Source organism: Nomascus leucogenys, chromosome 14 (assembly GCF_006542625.1).
Source record: "Nomascus leucogenys isolate Asia chromosome 14, Asia_NLE_v1, whole genome shotgun sequence".
Lineage (NCBI taxonomy): Eukaryota > Metazoa > Chordata > Mammalia > Primates > Hylobatidae > Nomascus > Nomascus leucogenys.
Genome location: NC_044394.1, coordinates 20,465,504 through 20,493,023, shown reverse-complemented (window position 1 = coordinate 20,493,023; position 27,520 = coordinate 20,465,504). Strand labels below are relative to the sequence as shown.

The 27,520-nt window shown below is 37.1% G+C and overlaps 1 protein-coding gene across 1 annotated transcript in view; it reads left to right on the top strand.

Annotated features, from left to right (window-relative positions):
- Window positions 1–20,778, top strand: part of EFEMP1 (EGF containing fibulin extracellular matrix protein 1) — a 56,887-nt gene extending 36,109 nt beyond the window's left edge. The window contains exons 5-11 of the mRNA XM_003262402.3: window positions 5,451–5,573; window positions 9,331–9,450; window positions 10,456–10,575; window positions 12,274–12,393; window positions 16,199–16,322; window positions 16,407–16,602; window positions 20,064–20,778. Coding sequence (XP_003262450.1) covers window positions 5,451–5,573; window positions 9,331–9,450; window positions 10,456–10,575; window positions 12,274–12,393; window positions 16,199–16,322; window positions 16,407–16,602; window positions 20,064–20,225 — 965 coding nt within the window. The 3' untranslated portion in view covers window positions 20,226–20,778. The remainder of the gene's footprint in view (window positions 1–5,450; window positions 5,574–9,330; window positions 9,451–10,455; window positions 10,576–12,273; window positions 12,394–16,198; window positions 16,323–16,406; window positions 16,603–20,063) is intronic.
- The last annotated feature ends 6,742 nt before the right edge of the window (window positions 20,779–27,520 follow it).

Genomic DNA, 27,520 nt, shown 5'->3' with positions numbered 1-27,520 from the left:
GAGTCTACATTTCAGTGACATCCTTTTTTTTCCTCATCTGTAAATTGTGGATGAAGTAACTACCTCTTCCACAGGGCTGTTATTAGGATTAAATAAGAAGCTTTGTAATTCTGCCTTCCCAATCAAATAATAGATCTTTTTATATTGCTAAGAACTTACCTATTTTTATACCAATTAATTTTAGAATGTTACCAAGTTTGTATATGAATCATATAAAATATTATACACTTTTTTCTAAATCAGATTTCAATCTACATAATTTATTTTATTAATTACTCAGGTTATTATCAATAGCAATTACTGGATGAGTAAAACAGTAGTAAACTTCAGTGCCCTCAGCTCTTGCTGAAGTAGTTCTTACCCTCCAGGATTATATTGAAAAACAAAATACTCCAAATACCTCTAAGACTTTCACTCAGTGAGTCCCTTTTATTTAAAAAGTTTCAGAGAGTAGGTAAAAAGAGTACTTTGGTAGGAACTAGTTTATCACCCTGTCCCTAGAAAAGATTGGGAGCAATCATTTTGAGCAGGTGGGTTTCTAAATCATTAAGAATGTTGGGAGGAAGGAGGCCAATGGTAAAGAAGCTCCTCCTTCTAACAGATATGAATCCTTGACCTTGACCTTTTTTCTACTTCACTCCATTTATGAGATTAAATCAGTTTGATTGAGGAAGCTAGGTATAATAAGGTTTTAAATCCACACAGATCAAGAAATATCACCAACTTGAATTTAACCACTATCTTTTCTTTAACCACAAGAGTTCACAGGATAGCACCATTAAATGATATTTGCAAAGCATGCACAGTGTCCCACACAGAACTAGTAAAGATACAGTTGTTTTACTCCAGGAGTTTACAGTCTGGAAACAAAAAAAGTGTATTGTGAAGAATCTGAATACTTTTAAAAATCTGTGTGTTATTGTTGAGGATAGACTGTCTATTTTAGAGATGGAGAAACAAAGAGAAAAAAATTGATACCATGACCCTAGATCACACAGGGAGTGACAGACTCAAAATAATTTTAGTCTTCTTTGTCCTATTACTAGTGCATTCTCATCACTAGTCTACAGTGGCTTATTCAAAAGTAGTTCTAAATTATTTCTTGAACCAAAAGCAGCACAAATTATAAAAGTCTAAATGGTACTCAACAGCATTCAAGGTGCAGATAATTTTTGCCCATGAAAACATACTGAAGGGACTCCATGTTGTGGTAAGTTATCAAATTATGGAAAGAACATTGCAGAGATTAAAATGTTGCATAAGAGAGAGAAAGCAGCATGAGTCAGGGGTTTGGGAAATATGAGTCAGACTGAAAGGAAGGAGCCAAAAACATAGAGAATGAGGGCCTAAGCAGGGACTTAATGGACACCACAGAGATGTGGACAAAGTTGCCTCCATTCACTTTGAGAGAAAATCAAATGTGCAGTTCCCTAGACTTGAGGGTCGGTGTGACAGAGGCTAGAAGTGAGAGCTGAGCAAAGATTAGCCTGCCTTATTTAAAGCAACTAATGGTGCCAAAGTCAGCAAGAGAGGGACCTACGCTAGTATAAATCACTAGGAGGGAGCACGTGGGCACATTTTTGAAAAATGAGGGAATCACCAAATATTGCCATTAGCTATTGTTAATGTATTAGAATGATGAAATGGTTTGTGATATTTTAGGAAGCACATTCTATTATTTTGTTTCTTGGTAATGTTAACATTAGGCTGTGTCTACATAGTTCAGAGAGACTCCTTATGTTGTTCAATCCAGACTCTCTGATCCTGCCTTTAAGGCCTTGAATTTTGCTCATGACAGAGCCAGCATTTCATGATCCTCTTCAACCAGGCACTGTACCAGGCTCCTCACACAGAGCCCCTGCAGCTGTACTGACTCCATCTGTCTGCCATTCTTCTCATGGAAACCAGTTTCGTCTTATCAGCATTTTCTAATGTGAGCTGCTTTCTGCCTAGAAACAGCTTCCTTTTCCTGGCACATACCTGGTCTTCTTCAAAATGCAGTGGAGAGCCCACCTCTTCTGGCGAATCTGCTTTATACCTCACAGCCTCTGCACTCCTGGACTCAATTGCTCAACATCATTTTTCTTTTACTAACATCTTACTGATTTTGCCGTGTCTCTCAGATATTACCTGTTACTCCGCTTCATACATTTTTAGCTCCATTAGGTAAAACACTGATCCTACTTTTCCTGAAACTTTAGGTACCAATTCTCAGCAAATGGTAATAACTCATTTATCCATTTATTGAACAAATATTTGTTGAAAATCCACCATGTTTCATGCACTACCCTAGGCACTGGGAATGCAGGGGGGAAAGTAAGACATAGATCCCCCACCCCCACCCAAAGAGCTTGGGTCCAGGTCCCAGGAAATTTATTAACTGACTGCCTGAAAAACCAAGTGAGCTTAACTGTCAAGGATAAATTACAATCATGCAAAAACAACAAAAAGTTTCTCCCCACAGTAATTTGTCCCAGATTATCAGGAAAATCATGGCTGACCTGAGTAGTTTCCCTTATAAATAAAGCATTGCTTTTGCTAATGCAGATATTCTCCCATACAAATGTAGGAAACTGATTTTTCTTACACACCATGGAGATACCTACAAAAGGCTGTGTTTGCACTATGGGAAGTCAGGAGCAAGTAGAGGGCAGTGGACTGTCATCAACACCCCTGGGAGAGCCAGCTTTTCCAGAGCATCTGCACACGGATGGGTATTCTGCTTTGAGTTTCTGACATCATTGTCCATTTTAGTAATTTTTGTATCATAATGAGCTTTCTGGTATTTATGACAAATGGAAATGCATAGAAGTAGAAAATCCAAACATAATAGAATTTAACAATGTATAATAATTTTATATGACTTTGTATAGATGTATAAATAAGTAATTCCAGGATCTCAAAGTATAATTTTCAAAATAATAAAATTGTGTTATTTAAATAAACTAATAAGTTGACATTAATATAACTGAAAATAGGTCAAAGAAATTCAGTCTGTTTATAGCCTTTAGCATTAGATAAACCACCAACAGCAAAGGAGAGGATGAATATTCTAAACCACAGCCAGAGAAGCCATAAATGGAAACCTAGTTAGTAGCTGCCTCCTGGTCACAGAGGTCACTTTTTTGACGATTTTATGAGTCCCGGTAAGTAAAATGTGTAATCACCAGTCAGTCCTAGGTGAGGCAAGTCTTGTTGCAGCTTTGTTTGGGTTTTGGTGGAGAAAGGGAAGGATAGTGGCAGTGAGCACAGTGGTATTTTATTTGTTTTTGTTGTTGTTTGTTTTTATTAAATTAATTTAAGTCACCTAATATTTTTATTAAATAACCCACTCAGAAGGTAAGCAGACCTCATTCTTAAGAAGGAGTAGCACAGGTTTTTGTATTTAAAATCTACTTAATGATATATTAATTCCACTGGAAATGTTAGCCTATTTATCAGACACTAAGAAATGAGCGACAAGAAAGTAGGAAGGAAGTCATAGGGCATCAGTTGTAGGAATGCAGCGGGGTGGAGACAGTTTGCAGATAGGTGTCAAAAAGAAAAGCGTCAGTCACTGCTGAGGCCTCCCTTAGAAAATGCAGCAGCCAGCCCAAGGCCTTGATCTTCTGCCAGAGGAAACTTGCCACATCTGAATCTAACATTGCCGTATCTCTCAGGACTGTTATCACTGCAAATGCTGGCAAATGTTCTTGACATAAAACAATAGATATTCTGCTGTCATTTCTGCATTAACGAGTCATAAAACTCTGAAGAAACCCCAGTAGAAAGGTTTTCATCAAGTGCATCTGAGAAAATAATAAAAGACATAAAAAACAGCAGATAATTTCAAAGCAAGATTGTTGCACCATCGCATAGTACCTAAAAAGGACAGTTTGTAATCACTGACTTGAAAATAATACTAGTAGTAATTATAATAAATTTCAAAACAAAACAAAATAACAAAAACCTTAGCCAAAACTTTAAAACCAAGTTCAAAGAATTACGTAAGTGGATGCTTTATAGATTATTATCCAATAAATAGCCATATATTACTCAAGTATTTTTCATCTCCCCTCCCTCTTTCTTATTGAAAGAATCTCTCTTATCATTTCCACACCCAGCTAAGTGAAGCTGATTTCTGAGGACAACCCTTTTACAATCTCAACTTCATATATTATTATACTGCATAGTGTAAATGTGGCAGTCCTCCTTGAAAATACAGAAAAGTGAAAGGCAAACCAACCTCAGGGGCTACTCTCTGAGATTCTTAGAGGGAAGACAGAAATGGAGTAAATTTTTTATTATTGATTCTTTCCCTACTTTTTCTTCCAACACACTACCATGAGTCTGCCACAGTGATGATCTAAGACCCCTGAAATCTGCCTCAGGGGTCTTAGATCATCACTGTGGTAGACCCAGGGTAGTATTTTGGTTTTTATATAAAAATTGTCATCTAGGAATCACAAGTTTTATGATATTTGTTAATGAAGCTTAGAGTGGTTGTTGAAGAATGATGAAATTATATGATCCTTTCTTGTGTACTACTTAACTTCGTGATATAGGAGAGCCGAATGAATATAAAAGTGATACAGATAAGGCAAAATTAGATTTTACTTATAAATTACTGTAAATATGAATGTACACACACAAATTTATATCACCTTTTGATCCCAAAGAAATTTCTTATAACTAGTTTATTATGCTATCACTGAGCATTTTTTACTTTTCTAGAACTGTAACCTGCATACTCATTAAGGCACATTTAGTAAATTATTCCAAGAAGTACACTGCTTTGAGAAAATAGGATTTTTAAACCACACAGGCTAGAGGAATATGATCAAATTGAATCCTTTGCATTCTGAAATTTGCAATGAAAGATTTATACATACATGTTACCCTGCTGTTTGCAAAAACAAACAGCTACAGGGAACGTATAATATTAAAGGTTGATTACACCCAATTATTGGTCAGATTTTTAGAAATTTGTCAATGGAAATTATCTCAAATACAATATATTGGATGGAAAAGCAAGTATCATACAATCTATTAAAATTTTTAACATACAAAACAATACCATATGTTCTAATGGATGCATCCCTGTCTAACAAAAGTACAAAAACATCTCAGGGAAGGATTCATTCCTACCGAGACAGTGGTAGGTGATGGGTCAAGGGATGAGGATGGTGTGAGGCTTTAGCTGTATCTGAAATGTTTCTTAACAAAACAAAGTGAGCTGAGACCAACATGGCAAAATGTTAGCATTTGTTAAATCTGAGCAGTACTCACTGGTATTTGCAAAATTATTTTCTGAACACTTGAAATAATTTATAATTTTAAACATTTCCAATGTAAGAACATTATAAACTTTTAAGAATAAAGTAAAGATTTAGCTTAAGAAGTGGCAAAATGGAAGAAATATCAACATCTTCACAACTGACAATTCTTTCTGTGTTGCGTATCTCTGACAGACATAGACGAGTGCACTGCAGGGACGCACAACTGTAGAGCAGACCAAGTGTGCATCAATTTACGGGGATCCTTCGCATGTCAGTGCCCTCCTGGATATCAGAAGCGAGGGGAGCAGTGCGTAGGTAAGTACCATAGTGCAGTGAGCACGGTCCTGTCTTGAGTAACTTAACTGTTTCAACCTCAAGCATTCCAATCAAAGCATTCATGTTTCTTTGGAGAGTGGTAGCCAATAATTCCTTATTCTTTTGTAGACTACCAATCCATTTTCCACAATAACAAGAAACAACCTTAAAGGTTGAGCTATTCTGGATAACAAAGTGTTGGTTAAATGTTAGACGAAGCAAGAGCAGAAATTTGGGGTATGAATGGGACAATAAAAACAACCAAAAAAATTTAAATCTGCTGTTTTGGGGGCCATCGCGCTAACACACTGGTACTGTGGGCTTCATTCACCATTCACTGCTGCAGATCATAGCATAGCACAGCACATAGAGCAAATGGTGGAGTTGCATTGCAAGCACCAACACCAGCTCACTTTGAGACCTTAAGCAAGTTACTTAAGTCCTGTGTCTCACTATGTTCACTTGTACTGTGGAGATAATACTAGTCCCTACCTCCAGAGCTCATGTAGGGAATGCTTAGAATAGTGCCTGTCCCTGTGTAGTAAAGCTGTTTGCTATCATTGTATTCTGAGTCAACAGATAGGTATTAAAGGCTCTTTACACTGCAAGCCTTTGTAAGGTACCATGAGTACAAAGCCAAGTTCAGCATGTGCCTCTGCTGGAGGGCCTAAGAGCGTGAGCTCCCTGACAGCAAGACCAGGTCACCTTGTGGCACTGTGGTCTCCCCAGTCCCTGAAGCATGCCCACCATGTGATGGAGGCTCTATGCCTGTGTTTTGAGTGAATGGAAGATCAAAGTATGAGGAAGCCAACTGGCAGATAGTGAAGTAAAATACAGTACTCTGGGCTCAATCATGAGGCTCAGCACCAGGCATGAAACTCTGACTGTCCATTTATTTACATACCCCCTCTTACCACAGATCAGTGAAGAAGGCTTATTTCCTCTTAGGAACAGAGGGTGAGGATGTGGGGGACAGACAACCAGCATCAGTTTTCGCCTGAGAATGTGAGCTGTTGATGTTCACATGTCAACACTGAGTTCCATGTGGGCCCCAGCCCAGTTCTGCCTGCCATAGGGCTGTGCCTAGATGCTGGGGTTAGTGCCCAGCCTCTGAGGAAGGCCCAGGGTTTGCTATAAATGAAGCTGTGATTTAAAAGAAGAGTGTTTAGAAAAAAACTCCAGAGATAACAAAGTTTGGCCATTGTATTAGACAGAAAATAAACATTTGAGGGCATAAAAAGTACAGAAAAAAGAACTAATCCAACTTAGTATGGGGTGAATCAAAGAGAATGGAACATATGGTCACAGCCCTTTTAATGTGGTAGGAGGAAATATTCCTAAACTCAGATCTAATCATGTGTCTTCCCTTCCTGCTTCCCTCACCGAGAGAATCAAGTCTACATTCCTCGACAGAGCATGAAAGGTCTTGCTCAATCTGATCATTGTCCAGTTCTGTTGCATAAACACCTCTCCCCCACCACAAAATATTACACCCCAGCTTTATTCCACCAGTTCCCCACACACATCACACAGTGTTACTTACACTTTGGTGCCTCTATACAAGCTCTTTACAGCACCAAAAACATTCCCTCTTGGCAAACTCTTATTTCACTATCAAATCCTAGCTTAGGATCACTTCCTCTGGGAAGCCTGCTATGATTTACCCAAATATAATTAGTTGCTCCTCCCCTGTGCCAGTACTTCTCAAATTATGATGAAGGATACTTTTTTGTAAATTTCCAATCTATGGCAGACCAATACTTCTGTAAAGTACAATAAAAATAATGTTGCAGTAATGTCAAATTGCTGTTTCTAAACATGTACTCTCAGTTTCTGTATTTATTCATTGCAGACTGGTCCAAATAGCCCATGAACCAGCAGCAGTCAGCAGTCCACACTTCAAGTAGCATGGTGCTCCCTGTGTCCCATACACTCCTTTCTATTGTTGATCTTCTCATTCCATGGAATAATTTGTTTCATGCCTGTCTTTCATACCAAACAGGGCAGAACATATGTATACTGATTATCATTATAAACTTGGGGTACCAAACACAGTGCTAGCAAATAACGATGGTTCAATGAATGTTTATTAGTTAAGAAGACATGCATCATTTATTCACCAAATAGTTATTGAGGGCTTACTGGGTAACAAGCATTGTTCTAGGCACTGGGATAGTAGTAAACAAATTTTTACAAATTCATAGCCCTCGTGGAGCTATTAGAAAGTATAATACCATTCATACAAATTAGCTCTCAATACTAGACCTGATGATAGTACTGAGAACTAGGAAGCACTATGCTAAAATTGCTCTTAATTAGTGTGAAGTTTCGATTTATTCGAATAATGTTTATTGAACACGTACTACGCCAGGCCCTATTCCAGATTTAACAATGAACAGACAAAAAACCCTCTACCTCCACCTCAAGGGGAGAAGACAGGTCTTATTTGCCATGCATTATAGTGAGGGAACACACAAGAAGCAAATAAACACATAACACAATGTTGAGTACTGTTAAGGACTACAAAGAAGTCTAAAGCAAGGTAAGGGAATAGATAGGGCAGAAGAACCCATTTTATATTGGTGGGAAGGGTGGCCACCCTGAGGAGGTGACATTTGAATGGACACCTGAACAAAGTAAGGGGAAAAGCCATGTGAATATCTTCTTACTATTTATTTCAATATTCAAGTTAAATCAAATATATCTTGCAGCTTATTAGCTCCCATTTATGTTTACTTGCTTTGTGTCAGGAACTTTGCCTACATTATGTCATGTAACCCTCCCAGTAATTCTACTTACAGAAGAGGAAATGGAACCTCGAAAGGTTAAGACCAAGCTAGTAATTGCCAGAACAAAGATTCAAACTCAGGTTATCCTGAGGCCACTTGAGCACACTACTTCCCATAATTTTAGTTATGAAAGTACCAAAAGAGCCCAGCATAAAGGTTTGTTTTGTTTTGTTTTACCACAAGGCAGTGTCACTATATAGCATTACATTGTATATGCATAATGGTTGTTTTAAATTACACATGCCATGCTGAAGTTGTCACAAAGTGTAGAATCATGAATTAATGAAATTTTATTATGCTTCTAAGATGTTAGTCCTACTTAGCAAGTTCTCAGTTGAGCATTTTATAGTTGAAAATATTTATATGAGAAGGACACAGGCTGGAACACTTCATCAAAGTGTCAAAAGAGCACTCTCAAGAGGTAACTTATTTAGCATCCTATTCTTCCACAGTGTTCTTTTATTTCATACACAAAAACGTCCTAAGATACACATGGCAAGCCTTGCTATCCACATCTTGCAGAAGAAAAATCAAGATACTGAAGGCGTAAGTGACTTAGCCAAGGTCACCAGTTGAGCACAGCCCACAACTCCTTCTTCTTTGTTTTGTGCTGCACCAGCCATTTCAGTAGTTCTTTTTTACTTCTGTAATTATATATAAGCTTTTAGCTCCCCAAACTGACATCTTATATATATATGCAACAGTCTCAATTATTTTGTTTTCTTTAAATCTCAATCCACCCACCAAGTTTATTTACCACTGAATGGCATGAACATTGAGTCTTTGTTCTTAATGTCTTAACTCAGAATACAAAGTATATTTAAAATATATATACCCTAATTTTAACAAAATAGGAAATTATTACTTTTAAAAAGAGATTTTCTCTACATAGGTTTTCTAGATAATGCTTTTCAGAGAATGCTAATTCAATAATTTGGTTCTCTTTGTGTGTGTGCCTGATAACCTAGACATAGATGAATGTACCATCCCTCCATATTGCCACCAAAGATGCGTGAATACACCAGGCTCATTTTATTGCCAGTGCAGTCCTGGGTTTCAGTTGGCAGCAAACAACTATACTTGCGTAGGTAAGCCTTTTGAGAACTTGCTGATTTCTGTCTTCACAAAAGGAAACCCCATGCCATGTTGCAGTATTTCCAGTTTTCTATGTTGTTGAGTAAATAGTTTCCATCGACTTCCCTTCAGCAATCATAAAGCTTAAAAGATAATAACCAATCTGTGTCTTAAAACACATCAAGATGTGAATGGAAAACTTTTTAACGTTGGTTTTAGTTCTCCTCTGTGGATATATCAACAAATTTAAAACTACAAATCAATTGATATACATACACCAATTAGTCAACAGTGTGTGATATAATGCTGAAAGTGCCAAAGGGGTTACTACAAGTTCAAGTATATAAACTTTCCACTGAAAGTGCATCTGATTTTTACATGCCTCTTCTCCCCTTTCAGAATGCAGTGTCACGGCATACAATTAAAAGACTGGCATGACATGGAAAAAATCTAGTGTAGGAAAAATGCCTTTTCACAATATTTTCAGTGCTTTAGAGCATTGCAAAACTCCGTATGGGTCTCAAAGGCTTATGTTATAATTGTAATGGAATTTAACAGAACCCATTTAAAAAGTAATAAATAGCACAGATAAATCTTCAGTACAGCATGCTGAGAGACCATATCAGTATAAATGTCTTATATCAATTATTTATAGAATTGGCATTTTGTATCTGAACAACAACAAAAGAAAATACATACTGGAATGTATATTTATTAGAAGCATTAAATTCCTTTGGAAAGATTCATCAAACATCAAACTAACTGTCATTCCTATAAAAAATATTTTGGTATTTCCAAAAGAAGTATATGACAGACGTTTGAAGTTGTTCCACCAAATATGAAACCTAAATGGATGTTCTCCAGTGAGCTTCTGCAGGGCAAATAATTCAGCTAGGGATTTACTCACTTATCAGCAGATGACGTAGGTACAAAAGAGCAAGGATATGTTTAAAGTCTATATATATATGTGTGTATATATATACATATACATACATATATATAAAAAAACTTTTTTTCAGATATAAATGAATGTGATGCCAGCAATCAATGTGCTCAGCAGTGCTACAACATTCTTGGTTCATTCATCTGTCAGTGCAATCAAGGATATGAGCTAAGCAGTGACAGGCTCAACTGTGAAGGTAAAACTCTTCCCAGATAGTATGGAATAAAGTCCAATTCCTGTGACTGCTGTTGTTTTATCTGATTATGTACCCGTTTATGAAAACAAATGCTTACCCATGGGAATTCTGTTCTAAAATCCAGTTAATGTAGTTCAGTTGTTACATTGCCTTTTTAGTGTGTTACCAAGAAAAAGGAAAAGAAATAAAATAACTGAAATATTAGGTACAGGCTGGCTCTAATAATTAGAAAGCATGCTCTAGCATGTTGCTTCTCAGTGTGTTATCCAGTGACGAGGTATGTCAGCACCTCCTGGGAGCTCATGAGAAATGCAGAATCTCAGGCTGCAACCCAGACCTCCTGAGTCTGAATCTACATTCAACAAAAACTCCAGGTGACTGGTGTGCACATTTAAGTTTCAGAATAGCCAAGTGCATGTCAAAACATTAAAATAAAAATCAAGAGATCTAGTTTCTGGTTCTATTCCTGCTACTGTGTGACTTGGGCACATTTCTTGAGTTGCCTGGGTTTCACTTTCCACATGAACAAGAGGAGGTCCGTTTAACTAGATTCATGACCTTCAGAGTCCATTGCATGTGCACATTTCATTGTATAATTCAAAAGGCATTAGACATCCTGAGGGGGATGCCACGGACACTTGATGTCCCTGACCTCCTCACGGTTCACTCAGCTTTACACAAAGCTCATACCCCACCGAGAGAGGCCTCACATCATGCCATTACACTCAAAACTGAAAGAGGCTACCTCAGGACAGCTGCCTCTGCCCTTCTGAGTAAACTGTAGGGACATCACTATTCAGAAATGCAAAGCATTCTTCCCCTGAAGGCCAGATCCTGCCAAGCTGTCATTCTGGAAGCTTGCACAGGTTAGGGGACTTGGTGTTCAAAGCTCAAATGAACTTGGCGTCAAAGTCACCCAATTTCTGAGAAGACAAACATGAACTCTGCATCCTGGATGGGTCTGCAGAGTCCAAAATGAAGGCCGTCAACCACAAGCCAATTCATTCAGTAGTGTAGTTAGGTCCAGGATTAGCCAAATTGTCAGCAATGATTCAGTAAGTCATGATAAGAAAAACTTTTTGTGCTGTGAAGTCATAGAGGGAAATAAGCTGATATTGTTAGAATTTGCCTTTCAGCTGCTTATAAAGTTTTGTATTTCTATTTCAGAATTTGCAATATTTTTACTCGCTTTAGCTCACCTCAAAAGTATATTACTTCCCCCAGACTGTTGAGCAGAAAAAAAAAATAATATATGTATGTGTGTGTGCGCATGTGTATATATATATATATATATATACACACACGTATATATATATACACGTATATATATATATACACACGTATATATATATATACACACGTATATATATATACACACGTATATATATATACACACACACACACACACATATATATATATATATATATATATATATATATATATATATGTGAAACCCAGGCAACTTAAGAAATGTGCCCAAGTCACACAGTAGCAGGAATAGGACTAGAAGCCAGATCTCTTTATATATAGATAGATAGATATAATTTTTCCTCCTTAAAATATAAATAATTTTAATTATATATAATTTTAATATAAATATTTTTAATCTTATAATTTATATATATATATATATATGTCCAAAGTAGTGGTGCACAAAGTTTTCAACTCTGTGTCCTTTCTCTTGTCTGATTCAACAGACATTGATGAATGCAGAACCTCAAGCTACCTGTGTCAATACCAATGTGTCAATGAACCTGGGAAATTCTCATGTATGTGCCCCCAGGGATACCAAGTGGTGAGAAGTAGAACATGTCAAGGTAAGTTTATTTATTTTTTTCATATGTTAGGTATTTAGTTTTAACCAGACAAGAGGATGTTATAGGATTCTCCCATAGACTTTCATTTTTCCCACTTTGAATATACAATTTAAGCTCTTTTTTCCCCTGTTCATCATAAAATATATACATCTTATAAAGAGGTGATTCTATGCTAATGCTGACTTTCCTTGGAATTCACAGTAATCATTTTTCATCCTTAAAAGATAAATAATTTTAATAAAATACTGGTATTTCTTCTATGTAACCTACATAATCTCTTTGAGATACATCTTCAAATCATCCACTGGAAAAGATTCAGTTATTAAAATGTTTCACCTGTGAGTTTGAGTTCAGAGCATAAGCTCAATATGTGAGTTAAACATACCTCCATCCAGTCTTCATTCTCTAAAACTAACGAGGATTATAAATTGCGTAAGAATGTAGGTGCTGAGAAAAGTCAGCCTAATATGTCGTAAAATATACTTGAATATTTTAGAGAAAACTACTAGCCCCAAAATAGCTAATGACCTTGGGTCCAGTTTCAAAATAAACATTCAGATGATCTTCACACCTATACATAAGTGGAAGAGGCAGCTCCCTACAATGGTATGATTTCAGAGTCTCTCAGGAAGATCTTTAAAAAAAGGACCCTACCTCCAATGTTGCATGTAGTTGAAAATTTTCTTAACAGGGAAAGGACTGTCAGATAAAACCAAAAATGTAGAAAATCCTGGAAAAGCTAGTACAAACACTTAAATTTACACAAAGCAACAAAAGAATGAAAAAAATGACCAAACTTGAGGACAGAAAACCTGTTTGAATCCCAGCTCCACTGTATTCGGTCTGCACAATCTTGAACAAATTATCAAACTACTCTGAGCCTCAGCTTCCTCATTTGGAAAAGGGAGTTGTGGGAATTTAATGGAATAACATACATAAAAATAATTTGTAAACTATAAAGCTTGTACAGGTCAAGGTGTTTTTATGAAATTTACTTACCAATGTAAGTGACCAGTAGTAAATCTTCTGTAGAGAGTCCTTTTTAATCAGGGTTGGAGTGAAGGCACACAAGGACAATAAAGATCCTATTAAGAAAAGAAAGATCAAGGAAAGGAGACACTGGGGATTCTCCATCTATATCATGATTTTACAGGAAAATATTAACTCAGAGGAAATCCATTACCTGGGATTTTGTAATAGGCACACAATTTTTCGACTAGACTCCAACCACTGAGTATGAGCATAATCAGAATGTAGTTCATTGCACAATGAACATCTTTATAACCCTTTCCAGGTTAATAGAGACTTTATAAATGTTAATTGTGGGAAAACATTGCATTCCAATGGTTTTACTTACTGAACCGTAATTGAGACTTTCAACATGCATATTACATGCAAGAAAATGTCAGCTAGTGGAATGTCTTAACAAATTTCTCTGGAGTCCTTCAAATAAATATCTATGTGTTTCTGATCAAAAATTGATTTGATGCTCAGCAAAAGACAGAAGCAGATTAATGCATGGTGGGATCTGACCTGCCTAGCCTATCTATCTGGAAACATTTATATCTATTGTAATTAAAGGTGGAAAATGCACCAAAATTGCAAGTGGGGGATTCATAAATGTTATATGTTGAAGATATGCAGCTTCAGAATGTTTGGTTAAGCCAAAACATTTTTTGTGAAAAAGACTTAGCATTCTTCTAAAGTATAAAGCAATTGCTTTCTCCTACGGAAATCATTTCTTCTGAGCCTTGTCCACAGGAATAAAATGAAATTGAAAGTTTTGGATTCTTAACTTTCTGTAAAAGACTTATTTTGTGGATGAAATAGCTGTTCTCATTTCACAGGCCTATACAAATGAAAACTGTGTGTGTGTGTGTGGAGAGAGAGACAGAGAGACAAAGAATACACATACACATAGACACACACTCATCAAATATTTTGAGAGTATTAATTTCTGAAAAATCTTCCAGAATGATTAAGGTGATGATTATGCTAGGCTCTACATTACTGGAAGTAATAAATGAAATTATAAGGTTGTCTTTTGCTTCTGTTGGACTCCATATAAGTATTAGTTTTCCCTGTACTTAAACAGCATCTTTATTTTTCAAAAAAGTGGAAAATAATGAAAGGATAAGTCAGTTGTGATTTCATCCGAAGAATCTAAGTTTTCTTTCTTCAGCCATAGCCAGTCCAAGAAGACACTTTTTCTAACTGTCTCTTGGGGACTACCTAGCTTTCCCAGTCTGTTCGTGAGTTCCAGATAACTTTAGCCAGTTTGGAAGCTAAAATACTTTTTTTCCTCCAAAGTCAAGGCATGAATTATTTAGAGTATATGAACTTGAATGAGCCACTAAACCCTTATTTTTCATCCATATCAAGTGGAAATATCTTTCTCACCTACCTCCACACAGTTTGTGTGAAGAGCAACTTAGTTCAATCTAATATTTCTTAAAAGCCAGGTGCTCTATTGCATTAATGCTAGGTGATGAAAGGATTAAAAGATGGGTTCAATAACCCTTGCCCTCAAGGAGTTTACAAGCTAATAGAAGGGTTAAGCTAGACATGCAGATTTCAATAATGCAAAGCAGAAAGCAATAAAGGCCCTTAAAAAAGAACACCGGGTATGAGAATTCAAAAGAGATCATATCCCAGCACCTAGCCCATGCTTGGCTTACAGCAAGGATTCAGTAAATTACTTATGGAATGAGTAAATTCATGAATAAAAATATCTCATTGTGGAGAAGGAATGATTCAGAAAAAGTTTACATTGAATAAAATATAAATCACTATTCAAATGTAAAGGGAGACAGACATAGAGATGTAGATATTAATTTTATTTTTATTGTTGTTGTTATAAATGTAATGGCTCTCTAGTAAAACTGTTCTCTCAGATGTCATCTGGAGGCTTCTGATTCCCAAATTTAAAGTCAATCTTTGTCCAGCCTGAGGTAAACACAGCCCTTCTTCCCAGGACTCTCTCTCCCTCTGACTTCTTTGGCATTGCCTTTTCCTGGGTTGTCTCCCTCCACTGACAGCCTCTTCCTAAACTTCCTCTTTTTCCTTACAGTCCTAAAATTGCTATGCTCTATGAGGTGGAACACTTCATAGTTTCACTTCTTGTGCCGTGCTTCCTCTGGACAGTGTGATCCACTCTCAGCATGCTTCAGCTTACTGAAACCACATTTCTAGCCTTTTCCTTTCTCCCAAGTTCCTGAAAGATATGATAAGCTGCCTTCCATAGTTTATGCTTCCTGATTTCTTGGCTTGGAAAGCCTTCCCTGCCCCAGCCATGAAAACTCCATCTAACCACCACCCTTCAAGGCCACGTTGAGATGCCTCTTCCTTCCTTCAGCCTTCCCTAATCCCCCTGGCAATATTACCCAACTCTGCTCCACATCCCCCAGTATACTTATCTATCTCTTACTTAATTCCATTTTACTTTCTAAGTAACCATATACACATTCCCTTAATTATAATGTCCCTGAGGACAAGAACTGGTGTTTTTTTAACTTTTATATAGGCAGAGTCAATGGTTAACATTGGGGTTTGAATTCAACAGATGAATAATAGGTGCTTGATAAAATATCATGAAATGACACATATTAATCTGCCTAGAATGTCTCAGCTCTATCTGTCCTGAATTCAATGCAACGAACACCCAGTCTTTGTCTAAAAGCAGGTTGAACACAGTCCAGATGCTCTCACACCTCCTTCCTTGCAAACAGAATCTGCCAGTTATATGATTTAATTAGATCAGTTCATTAGTTTAGTTAGTAAACTCTTTGACCCTACATCTCTACAGATATAAATGAGTGTGAGACCACAAATGAATGCCGGGAGGATGAAATGTGTTGGAATTATCATGGCGGCTTCCGTTGTTATCCACGAAATCCTTGTCAAGATCCCTACATTCTAACACCAGAGAAGTAAGAAAAATCAGAACTTTTGAAAATGAGGATTTTCTGGTCTTACCAAGCCAAACTGCTGACTACTTTTGTTTGTCTCTGCAGCCGATGTGTTTGCCCAGTCTCAAATGCCATGTGCCGAGAACTGCCCCAGTCAATAGTCTACAAATACATGAGCATCCGATCTGATAGGTCTGTGCCATCAGACATCTTCCAGATACAGGCCACAACTATTTATGCCAACACTATCAATACTTTTCGGATTAAATCTGGAAATGAAAATGGAGAGTTCTACCTACGAGTAAGTATCCTGAAGGTAGCCTTAACTATTGAGAAAGATGGGAGTTTGTTGTTGTTGTTGTGTGGTATCCACATGTGGAAGGAAAGCAAACATTTAAAGAGTCTTATGTGTAGGCATTGTGTAAGGCCTTCCAGGTACATTATTTCATTTATTCCTCTTGGTAACACTGACAGATAGATATTAATATTCATCTCCATTTTTTACAGAGGAGAAAAGTGAGATGCAGAAAGATTAAGTAGCATCCCTGAAATCACTCAAATATTAAGTTTGGCAGACTCTGATAGAGTTGTGTGTGACCACCAAAATACAAGCCTCCCATCCCCCCGCCTCTGTCCCCCTACACACACCCCCCAAGTAGGTATCACTAATCATTGATGGTTAATTAATTATACATAGACATACATGTAATTCAAATCCAAAATAATTCCTGGAGCCCCTAAAGAGTTTTTCAGACATCATGAATTTATCATTGTTACATTCACAAGACAGTTTGCATTCACACCGAAACTAAAACCTGTAAGTATGTGAGAAGTGACCCCACCTCCCCACACAGTATGTGTTAGTAGTTGTACCATTCTTGCCAACTTCTGGGCTGACAGTATGGAGTCATCTCCCTATCTTTCATTGCCTGTGTGAAATCTACTTTCAGAATTCTGCCATTTCCCTCTTCACACTGTCTCCTGGGTTATCTTTGCTTCCTCACATCCCTATCTCCCTTCCTATAAACTGGCTCCTGTCACTTCCATGATCCCTTCAGTGGCTTCTGAGCTGGTGTCCCTGACTCCAAAGCCTCAGCCTTCCAGTCTCCCTACAAAATCTCAGCAAGTTCATTTTAGGTTAAAATTTGGACATACTTTAAATACGGCTCACCACTTCATGTGAAAATGATGGCACCCTACCAAGCAGTTTGCAGAGTTACGGTAACTGTTTCATGCTAATGATGTTATTCATCCAGTTACAATTTTCTCAAAACTCCTTTGGGCACTCTTTATTTTTAATCAAATTTTAAAGCCAATATTTCATTTTGAGAATATGAATTAAATTGGGAAATTCATCCTTGTGGTACAGTTTACAGATTTTTAATGTTTACCCATTTATCCTGTTTTTGATATATTAATTTCCCATATAGCTCCAGAGTTATGTGATACTATTTCTTTGCCAGTATATTAGAAAATGATTAATTTCTCATGACCAACTTCTGAAAAGAAAGACCCAATGCAAAATGCAATCTATTACAATTATTTTTCGAATAAAAAAGAATATAGTTCTTTAACATTTGATATTTTAAATTTGACATATTCTTGATATTTGTAAGAAATTTCCACTGAATGAATTTTACACAATTCAGATACTACCAATTAACTAATTCTAGCCTAAACAAATAACATTATTTTTAAATAACAAAATCTTTAAAAATAATTTTCTATTTTGAACTTTCAGCCATAATGTAAGAAAATAAAATTTTCTAGCAGAATAATCAAAGAGTGAAACAAAGTTCCAACATGTTTTTTCTTTGCAATTAAACATGGCACTTTTACAGTTATTTATTATTCATATCAGTGCATTTACTGACTTGATATTTTCAAACCAAAATACAATGTTTTTCTCCAGTGAAATCCTTATTCTTATGACTGATAGAAAACATTGCCAATTTTGATAGTTCCAGAGTTAAATTATTTGAAAGAAAAATATTTAAAATAATAAAAATAGACATTTCAAGACTATTTCTTATCACATAATTCAAAAAGTACTTGGATCAAATCCTACAGAGTTTCTCCACCAAAATTCTACTTGTGCAGAGGGCATTGAAATGCATGAAACTCAACAGCAGGTTACTTAACTTAATTAGGTTAATTAATTAGGTTAATTAAGCACCTACTACATGCTCAGCTCTATGCTAGGTGTCATGAGGAATTAAAAGGACATGTAATGCACATTTTCTGATTTCAAGGAGCTTTAAATATTATTGTGTAGAAAAAGTTAACATCTGTGAAAATAGAAGGGGGCAATTTTGTGCTTAATTCCATGGTCCAAATACATCAAAAAATCAATGTGGGCTGTCAAAGAAGGTTTCTTGATAGTCATGAGTCAGCCTGATTCTTGAAAGGATATGTGGAATATAAAATTTTATTTATATTCCTTTTGGGAAAATACTGAGAAAACCATCTTCCCTGGAAAAGAGAACATACTGTAAAGAAAGCACATGAAATTGAAGGTTGAATATCCAACATCCCTCACACTGCCCCAGTGTCTCTGCTCCCTTACTGAGCCTTACTATTATTCTTCATAGCCCTATCACTACCTAGTCTAGTATTCACTGAACTATGTCATCCACTAGAATATGAGCATAATGAGAGCAGAGACTACACCTGTCGGTTCACTATTCTATCCTCAGCACATAGAATGGTACCTGGCACATAGCAGATGCTAAAATAAAATTTAAATCAATAAATTAATTCAATCAACACCTTCAAGGTGTTATTATTACCTACAACTATTGTTTACAAGAGGTATGCGCCATGGAAGATCCTGGAGACACAACAATGAATAAAGCCAAGCCAGTTCCTGCCGCCGTGGAGCTTGTAGTCAAGACATTGAACAAGTGATCAGAAAGACGCTGACTGCTGCAGCAGAGGGTTGCAAGCTGCTCACGAGTATATAACAAGTAGACCTAACCAAAGCATTCTCTCCCTTGGTTTAATGTCCACCCGTTGAGGTGATTGCTAAATCCTAATCCATGACTCTATCCCTTGGCATTCAAACTCACACATCCACTTACCTGCCTGTCCAACCTCATCTCCCTCCACTCACAGGAACCCATCACATTCTTCATCAAAATGAAACTGCACCCAGTCCTTCTCAACTTATGACTTTCCAAAACTTTCATTTATCCCTGGTGACTCTCATCAGGCACTCAAAAGCTTTCCCTCAGTGCTTCAGGGCTTTTCCTTTTCTTCCCTTTATACATACACCTTTATGTATCTTCATTCGTACCCTGCATAACCCCATATATCTTAGCATTTACCATATTCTGTTGAAAACCTGTTTCCATCTCTCTTTACTTACTAGAATGTAAACAGATGCACAATGTTGAGAAAATGAAAAGTGACAACTTTGTTTACAAGTTCAGAAATTATCAGATTCTCACTTAAGCTCTAGTCTCTGTAAAGTCCACAACTACTCAATAAAAGTGAAGAAAAATGTTAACAGAGAGGGAGGAATCAAAAACAAAGAACTATTAAAAAAAAAAAAGCAAGTCCTTGAAACTTGGAGTTAATGACTGTATTAGACAAGGGATAAGAGCCAAGAGGAGTTGAAACCAAGAAGGGACCAAGTAGTGACTCTTTTATACCACCATCAAAATTCTCCCCCTAATTCTTATAGGAGGAATACTAACAAAGCATAGAAACTCCAATCCAAGAAAATTATTCTCTTCCTTTCTCTATTTTCTTTTATTTTAGCAAACAAGTCCTGTAAGTGCAATGCTTGTGCTCGTGAAGCCATTATCAGGACCAAGAGAACATATCGTGGACCTGGAGATGCTGACAGTCAGCAGTATAGGGACCTTCCGCACAAGCTCTGTGTTAAGATTGACAATAATAGTGGGGCCATTTTCATTTTAGTCTTTTATAAGAGTCAACCACAGGCATTTAAGTCAGCCAAAGAATATTGTTACCTTAAAGCACTATTTTATTTATAGATATATCTAGTGCATCTACATCTCTATACTGTACACTCACCCATAATTCAAACAATTACACCATGGTATAAAGCGGGCATTTAATATGTAAAGATTCAAAGTTTGTCTTTATTACTGTATGTAAATTAGACATTAATCCACTAAACTGGTCTTCTTCAAGAGAGCTAAGTATACACTATCTGGTGAAACTTGGATTCTTTCCTATTAAAGTGGGACCAAGCAATGATGATCTTCTGTGGTGCTTAAGGAAACTTACTAGAGCTCCACTAACAGTCTCATAAGGAGGCAGCCATCATAACCATTGAATAGCATGCAAGGGTAAGAATGAGTTTTTAACTGCTTTGTAAGAAAATGGAAAAGGTCAATAAAGATATATTTCTTTAGAAAATGGGGATCTGCCATTTTGTGTTGGTTTTTATTTTCATATCCAGCCTAAAGGTGGTTATTATATAGTAATAAATCATTGTTGTACAATATGCTGGTTTCTGTAGGGTATTTTTAATTTTGTCAGAAATTTTAGATTGTGAATATTTTGTAAAAAACAGTAAGCAAAATTTTCCAGAATTCCCAAAACGAACCAGATATCCCCTAGAAAATTATACTATTGAGAAATCTATGGGGAGGATATGAGAAAATAAATTCCTTCTAAACCACATTGGAACTGACCTGAAGAAGCAAACTCGGAAAATATAATAACATCCCTGAATTCAGGACTTCCACAAGATGTAGAACAAAATGAATAAAAGGTATTTCACTGGAGAAGTTTTAACTTCTAAGTAAAATTTAAATCCTAACATTTCACTAATTTATAACTAAAATTTCTCATCTTCGTCCTTGATGCTCACAGAGGAAGAAAATGATGATGGTTTTTATTCCTGGCTCCAGAATGACAGTGAACTTCAGCAAATTACCCTCCTACCCAATTCTATGGAATATTTTATACATTTCCTTGTTTAAAATGTCACTGCTTCACTTTGATGTATCTTATTTTTAAATAAAAATAAATATTCTTTTAGAAGGTCACTCAATCTTTGGAGGTTTTTCAGTGTAGTCAGTAGCCCCCAATATAATTTTTATATCTGGGATAAACATCAGTTATAGGTGCCAGCGCAAGAACTACCATTAGATTTTTTTTTTTTAATAAATAAACTGGGAGATGAGGAAGCAAAAAGACAGTTAAAATCATGCCACAAAACAACCAACTTTTTCTTAAATCTAGTTTCACAGCATATATGAATAACCTCTGTCACCAGGTAATCTTGCTGCTAACACAAATATCTCTCAAAGAGTTGACTAATGTGCAGAAATTGCCAAAAAGAAAGTTCACCAAAAGCTCAAGGAACAAAACACAAACTCCTTCTGTGAGAGTCGGGAATGGGCTCTTAAAGGTTAAAGGGGCACAGAAACAGTGGAGAGAGAACAGATCTGACCAAGGGACAGCACAGAAGCAGAGTCAACAACCAGCCACAACACAGCAAGACTGTTGAGTTCATTCCTCTTACCCTGTCTACATGATTGCTTACAGTCAAGATAAATTACGGCTTGATCTAAATGTTTCCATTTTTAATCAATCTAGTGATTTTCCTACATACAAAAACAGCTCTCAAGTGACAGCTGGGAATAGCAACAGTTAAAGAAAAAAAGCCTCAGACCTTCTTCCAACACATTTTTCCCTCTTAAACAAGAAGACCGGTCTTGTCTATAGCTCCCCAGGGAATTGTAGAAGAAACTGGAATCTCTGAAATGTTTATGCTAAGCCCTGGCCCTCAATTTCTACCTCCAAATATATATATATATATTTTCTGGGCCTACGGAAGCCATTAACTGCAGACAAGATGTTTGCCCTTTTATCCCAAAGCCTAGTCCTACCCACAAATCACAGACACATGGAAGAGGGTTGATACTGAAGTTTCACTGAGGCAATTTCTTTGTTCTGTTGTGATAAAATTTACCATCTTAGACATTTTAAAATGTACAGTTCAGTGGCATGGAGTACACTCAGAGTGTTGAGCAAATATCGTCACTATCTATTTCAGGGGCCCCCAACCACTCCCCCAGCAACCGGGCTGCAGACTGGTACCTGTCCATGGCCCGTTAGGAACCAGGCTGCACAGCAGGAGGTGAGTGGTGGACGAGCATTACCACCTGAGCTCTGCCTTCTGGCAGATCATCCCAGCATTAGATTCTCATAGGAGCATGAACCCTATTGTGCATGCAAGGGATCTAGGTCGTGTGCTCCTTATGAGAATCTAATGCCTAGTAATCTGAGGTCTGAGGTGGAACAGTTTCATCCCAAAACCATCCCCTACCCCCCACTATCCCCACCCATGGAAAAATTGTCTTCCACCAAACCTGGTGCCAAAAAGGCTGGAGACCACTGATCTAGTTCCATAACATTTCATCACTCAAAAATAAACCCCATACCTTTTAACAGTCACTCCCATTTCCCCTTCCCATAAGCCCCTCTGGGAGTCAACATTAATCTACGTTCTATGGATTTGCCTATTCTGGACGTTTTATATAAATAAGATCATACAATAATATGTGGCCTTTTGTGTCTGGCTTCTTTCACTCAGCATAATGTTTTCAAGGTTTAGCCATGTTATACTTCATTTCTTTTTCCAGCTGAATAATATTCCATTGCATAGATCTATCACATTTTGTTTATTCATCAGTTAATGAACATCAGCTGATAAGCTGTTTATACCTTTGATTATTCTTTTTCAATCTTGGGTGTCAAAAAGGAACTGTTTCCTAGACTATTCACCCACTAGTTTCACAGCCTAAATTCACCCATTTTTAGTTTGGCTTTTGACTAAAAAGAATAGCAAGTTTAAAAAAATTGTTTTAATTCATGGAAGCAAAAACCTGGAAAAAGCTTTGAGAAGCTAATACATGAGTTCCTTTGTAGGTGCAATCATCCTCAGTAAACGTAAATATATCATGCTCTCTTAATTTGAAATTGAAAATAAATATCATGTCTAAAAACAAATCAAAGCAGTAAGACAAAATTCTGCTGTTTTCAAACTACACATGATTCTTTCCTTCCCTCCATGAAAATCACTGATTTAAGCCTGCTCCCATAGATGAAAATTATGGAAATAATTTATTGTCACAGTCATTTATTATTGTAATTTTCTCAGCATTTATTGAGAAAATTCTAAAGTAATTCTTTCCAATGTCTAATAGTGTGATGGTATAGAAGAACCAAGAGTCTATCTAGTCTTGGTTCTAAAGTAACCAGCCAAGAGATCTTGGGGAAGTCACTTAGCTTCTCAGTACCTTGGTTTCATCTATAAAGTGGGATATTGAAACAAGGTGTTCCTCCAGCTTTGAAAACCAGGTGTGGTGGCTCCCACCTGTAATCCCATCACTTTGGGAGGCCAATGCGGGTGGATCACTTGAGCCAGGAGTTCAAGACCAGCATGGACAACATAACAAAACCCCATCTCTGCAAAAACATACAAATATTACCGAGGTGTGGTGGCATGTTCCTGTAGTCCTAGCTACTTGGGAGGCTGAGGTGGGTGGATTACTTGAACCCAGGAGGTAGAGGTTGCAGTGAGCTGTGAGTGCACCACTGCACTCCAGCCTGGGCAACAGAGCAAGACCCTGTCTCAGGAAAAAAAATTATATATATATAGAGAGAGAGAGAGAATTTTTTATTTTTTATATATACATACAATTTTTTATTTTATATATATATAAAATATATATATTATATATATATATATCTCCCAGGAATACGCCACTGAAAGAAGAGTTAGCTCTATTTGCCAAATCTTTGAAAGCATCTGAGTCTTCTTTGTACGCAGCGACTATTGGAAAGCATTAGTCATTGGTGGAAGAAAAAAATGAATAGTGCCCACCCAAAAAAACGGATCTTCACTTTATGGGGTCATTATTACCGCTGAGGACATAAGAAATAATCCAATTTAACTATGTTTTTTAAATTGCAATTCAAACAACAATTACTTTTACTATTCACTCTTATGCATGTTTTTGCTCCTTTCCACTGAAACTAATTGCAATCTGATTACTCATGTTAAACTGGAAGTCATTTTACCTTATTTCACCAGTGGAAAAAATGGCCAGTCATGAGTTCCCACACTTCCAAACATGCTTTCAGGGAAATGCCTATGTTTTTATTCAGTGAGCCTCAGTAATGAGGACTGACGTAGATGTTTCCACACTTCACTGTTCGTTCTAATACCTGTGGCCTGGTCTCTGAGACTTCCATGCTCTCTGACTGGACACAGTTATTTTTTTACAGTGGCTAGGAAAGACCTCTTGGTTGTTAAGCTCTCTAAAAGAGAATAATTTAACTTCAGCTGCCAAATTTCCCTCTTAAGTAGTTTCTTTAACAACTGGCAATCTCCATCTCCTCCAAATATAAAATATCTCCTATTTCATGCCCTTATTTTTAATAATAATAGGATTCTAGAACTTAGATACCATCCTGTAAAAAATCTCTTATTTTTAAGACTTGCACAACATCGCAGTTTGTTGAGCAAGAGTGCTATGCCTAGAATGCAGTTCTTATGACTTAGATTAGGGCTCTTTTCTTTGGCCATACTCCAAATTTCAACACCAACAAGCAATCTCTTTCCTTTTAAACCCCTTCTTGAACAGTGTCCACTCCACAATGGGCCAGCCTTTCTGGCTGCATGACTTTTTTTCACCGCTGCTTTCACATGCAATCGGATTGAAATAACATAGATACCACCAACCTGATTCTTATAACTTTCTTGAACTGTAGTTTATTGTTCTCTTTAACTCCAGACAGGCAGAATTGTGTTACCTAAAATACTCCTGAATTCTGGAAACTGAAATGCAAACACCAGTCATGTAGACCTCACTATACTTGAGAGGACAGCAGCTTCCAGAAGAAAAGAGTCTATTAGTAGAGATCCAAATGGATCTCTTCTAATAATGGGGAGCTTTGAGAGCAATAGTGATTGATATGATTTGGATGTTTCTCCCCTCCAAATCTCATGTTGCAATGTTACCTCCAAAGTTGGAGGTGGGGCCTGGTGGAAAGTGTTTGGGTCATGGGGTGGATCCCTCATGACTGGCTTGGTGCCCTCCCTTCAGTAACACGTTTACATGAGACCTGGTTATTTAAAGGAGTCTGGCTCCTCCTCCTTTCCCTTGCTCCTGTTCTGGCCATGTGATATACCTGCTTCCCTCCTTCGCTTTCTACCATGATTGTAAGCTTCCGGAGGTCTTCACCAGAAGCAGACGGTGGTATCACATTACCTATACAGCCTGCAGAATCATGAACCAATTAAACCTCTTTTCTTCATAAATTACCCAGTTCAGGTATTTATTTATAGCAATGCAAGGATGGCCTAACACAGTGGTGAAGATAGAATGAGTCTAACGCTCCCCTGGTCCAGGAGCTGGACAAAAAAGCATACAGCGTCCTTCCTGCTGTAAGGATTATTATAAAGCCAACGGTAAAGAACATTGCCGTTCCTTGACACTGGTTAACATTCATTAGGTGATTTTCGAAGGTGCAAATATGTACAAGGAACATCATCACCTAACGGCTTCTGTTTTAGAGGCCTAGAGTAAGACAAGATATCACACTATTAACACCTCAGTCCTCAATGGGGCTTTAGGTTCTTTCACATGTGAAAATGGCAAAAACACATAGGTATTTTTTAAATTATAATTTAAAAATATAAGTATTGAAGAGTAGAAATCAGCTAGAAACCAATCCCCATATCTAGTACATGTAGTAATTTCTACCACTCTTCATTTACAAGGGAGATGCTTTAGTGAATTCAAATGATGGAAATGGAAAGATTGTTCAATACCCTAAGGCCACCTGAACACAGCCCAGTGGGATTATTATGTTTGGGGAAGCTTCACAAATAAAAGTTTATTGTTGAATCTTGTTTCCATGACTTCAAGCAGTTGCTTGTTTTGAATAGCTATGTATGCTTCTAACTTTCTAACTCTCCTTTTAAAATATAGAACAGCTGCTGGTCTGCTCATATGTTATGCATAAGAAGCCCACAAGGGACAAGGCCCTCTATTAATATGTCAAATTATTTTTAACACAGTTATATTTCTATCCCAAATCATCATCTCTAAAAGATGGCAAGCTTCCATCTTCCCAGCTGGGGGGAGCACCTGCAAAATTCAAACCCAAATTGTGACACATCTGGTACCCAAAAACCAATCTTGTTTCATCTGGCCAGAAGACTAAAATATCAAGATCGTTGAACAAAAACAAGGCAAAAAGTTAACTGCCTCTTATATGCAGTCAACGCAGATGTCTAGTTAAGCTGTTTATATAGTAAGCGCATGTGTATGTTAACGGAGCACAGACCCCTTTAATAAGCCAGAGTTGGAGTATAAATGCAAGAGAATTTTAAAGACCTGAATGCAGTAATTCAGTTCTTTTTTATCTTCCCATAGAAACTAGTTTCTGCAAAATCTCAGCATGATATTTAAACAGATGCATATAACACAAACAAATGATTTTGTTGAGTTATTTGAGTATCTCCAAATTGTTTATTTCCTTTAAAAACCTCATTTTATGTTTTTGTATTTTAATATTTATATTATGTTTCTTTCAGTGGTAAATTACTTGCATATGGCTTAAACAAGGTGTCTTGGTTTGTGTTGCCCCAGATGCAGATTCTGACATAAAAACTGAGTTCTGGTAGGTTGAGAGGTTCTCTTGGGAAGCAAACTTGAGCAAGTGGGGAAAGTGAGCCAGGGAAGAAAGAGATGCCAATGAATTCGTGAGTAAATGAGTGGATCACCTCTGTGAGCAACTGTAGCGCAATTCCTCTGATAAATCACATGGAACTCACCTGAGAAATATTCCACTAGAGGCCGCATGGGCTGCAGCATTTATCTACCAACTCCCGTCCCTGTGGTAAGTGTTGCCCATACACACTGCCTGCAGGAGGGTGTGCTTCCTCATACTGGAGAAAGCCCTCAGGCAGAGGGTAAGAAAGACAGGGGTTTGATAGAGGATGCTGTTGGCAAACTAGACACTTCTGCACCATGCAGTAAACTCATATGGCAGACATCAACATTTGCTGACTGACGCCAGTGCAATGCTTGATGATTCTGACAAATGGAGCTTCTGTTACTTACTGGCTTGATGGCTTCATATCACATAAATCTCTTCCTTGACCTTTTTCTGTTCATTCTCCCATCTTGTCTTCATTTTCCTCTCTCATTCTCTTCTTCTGC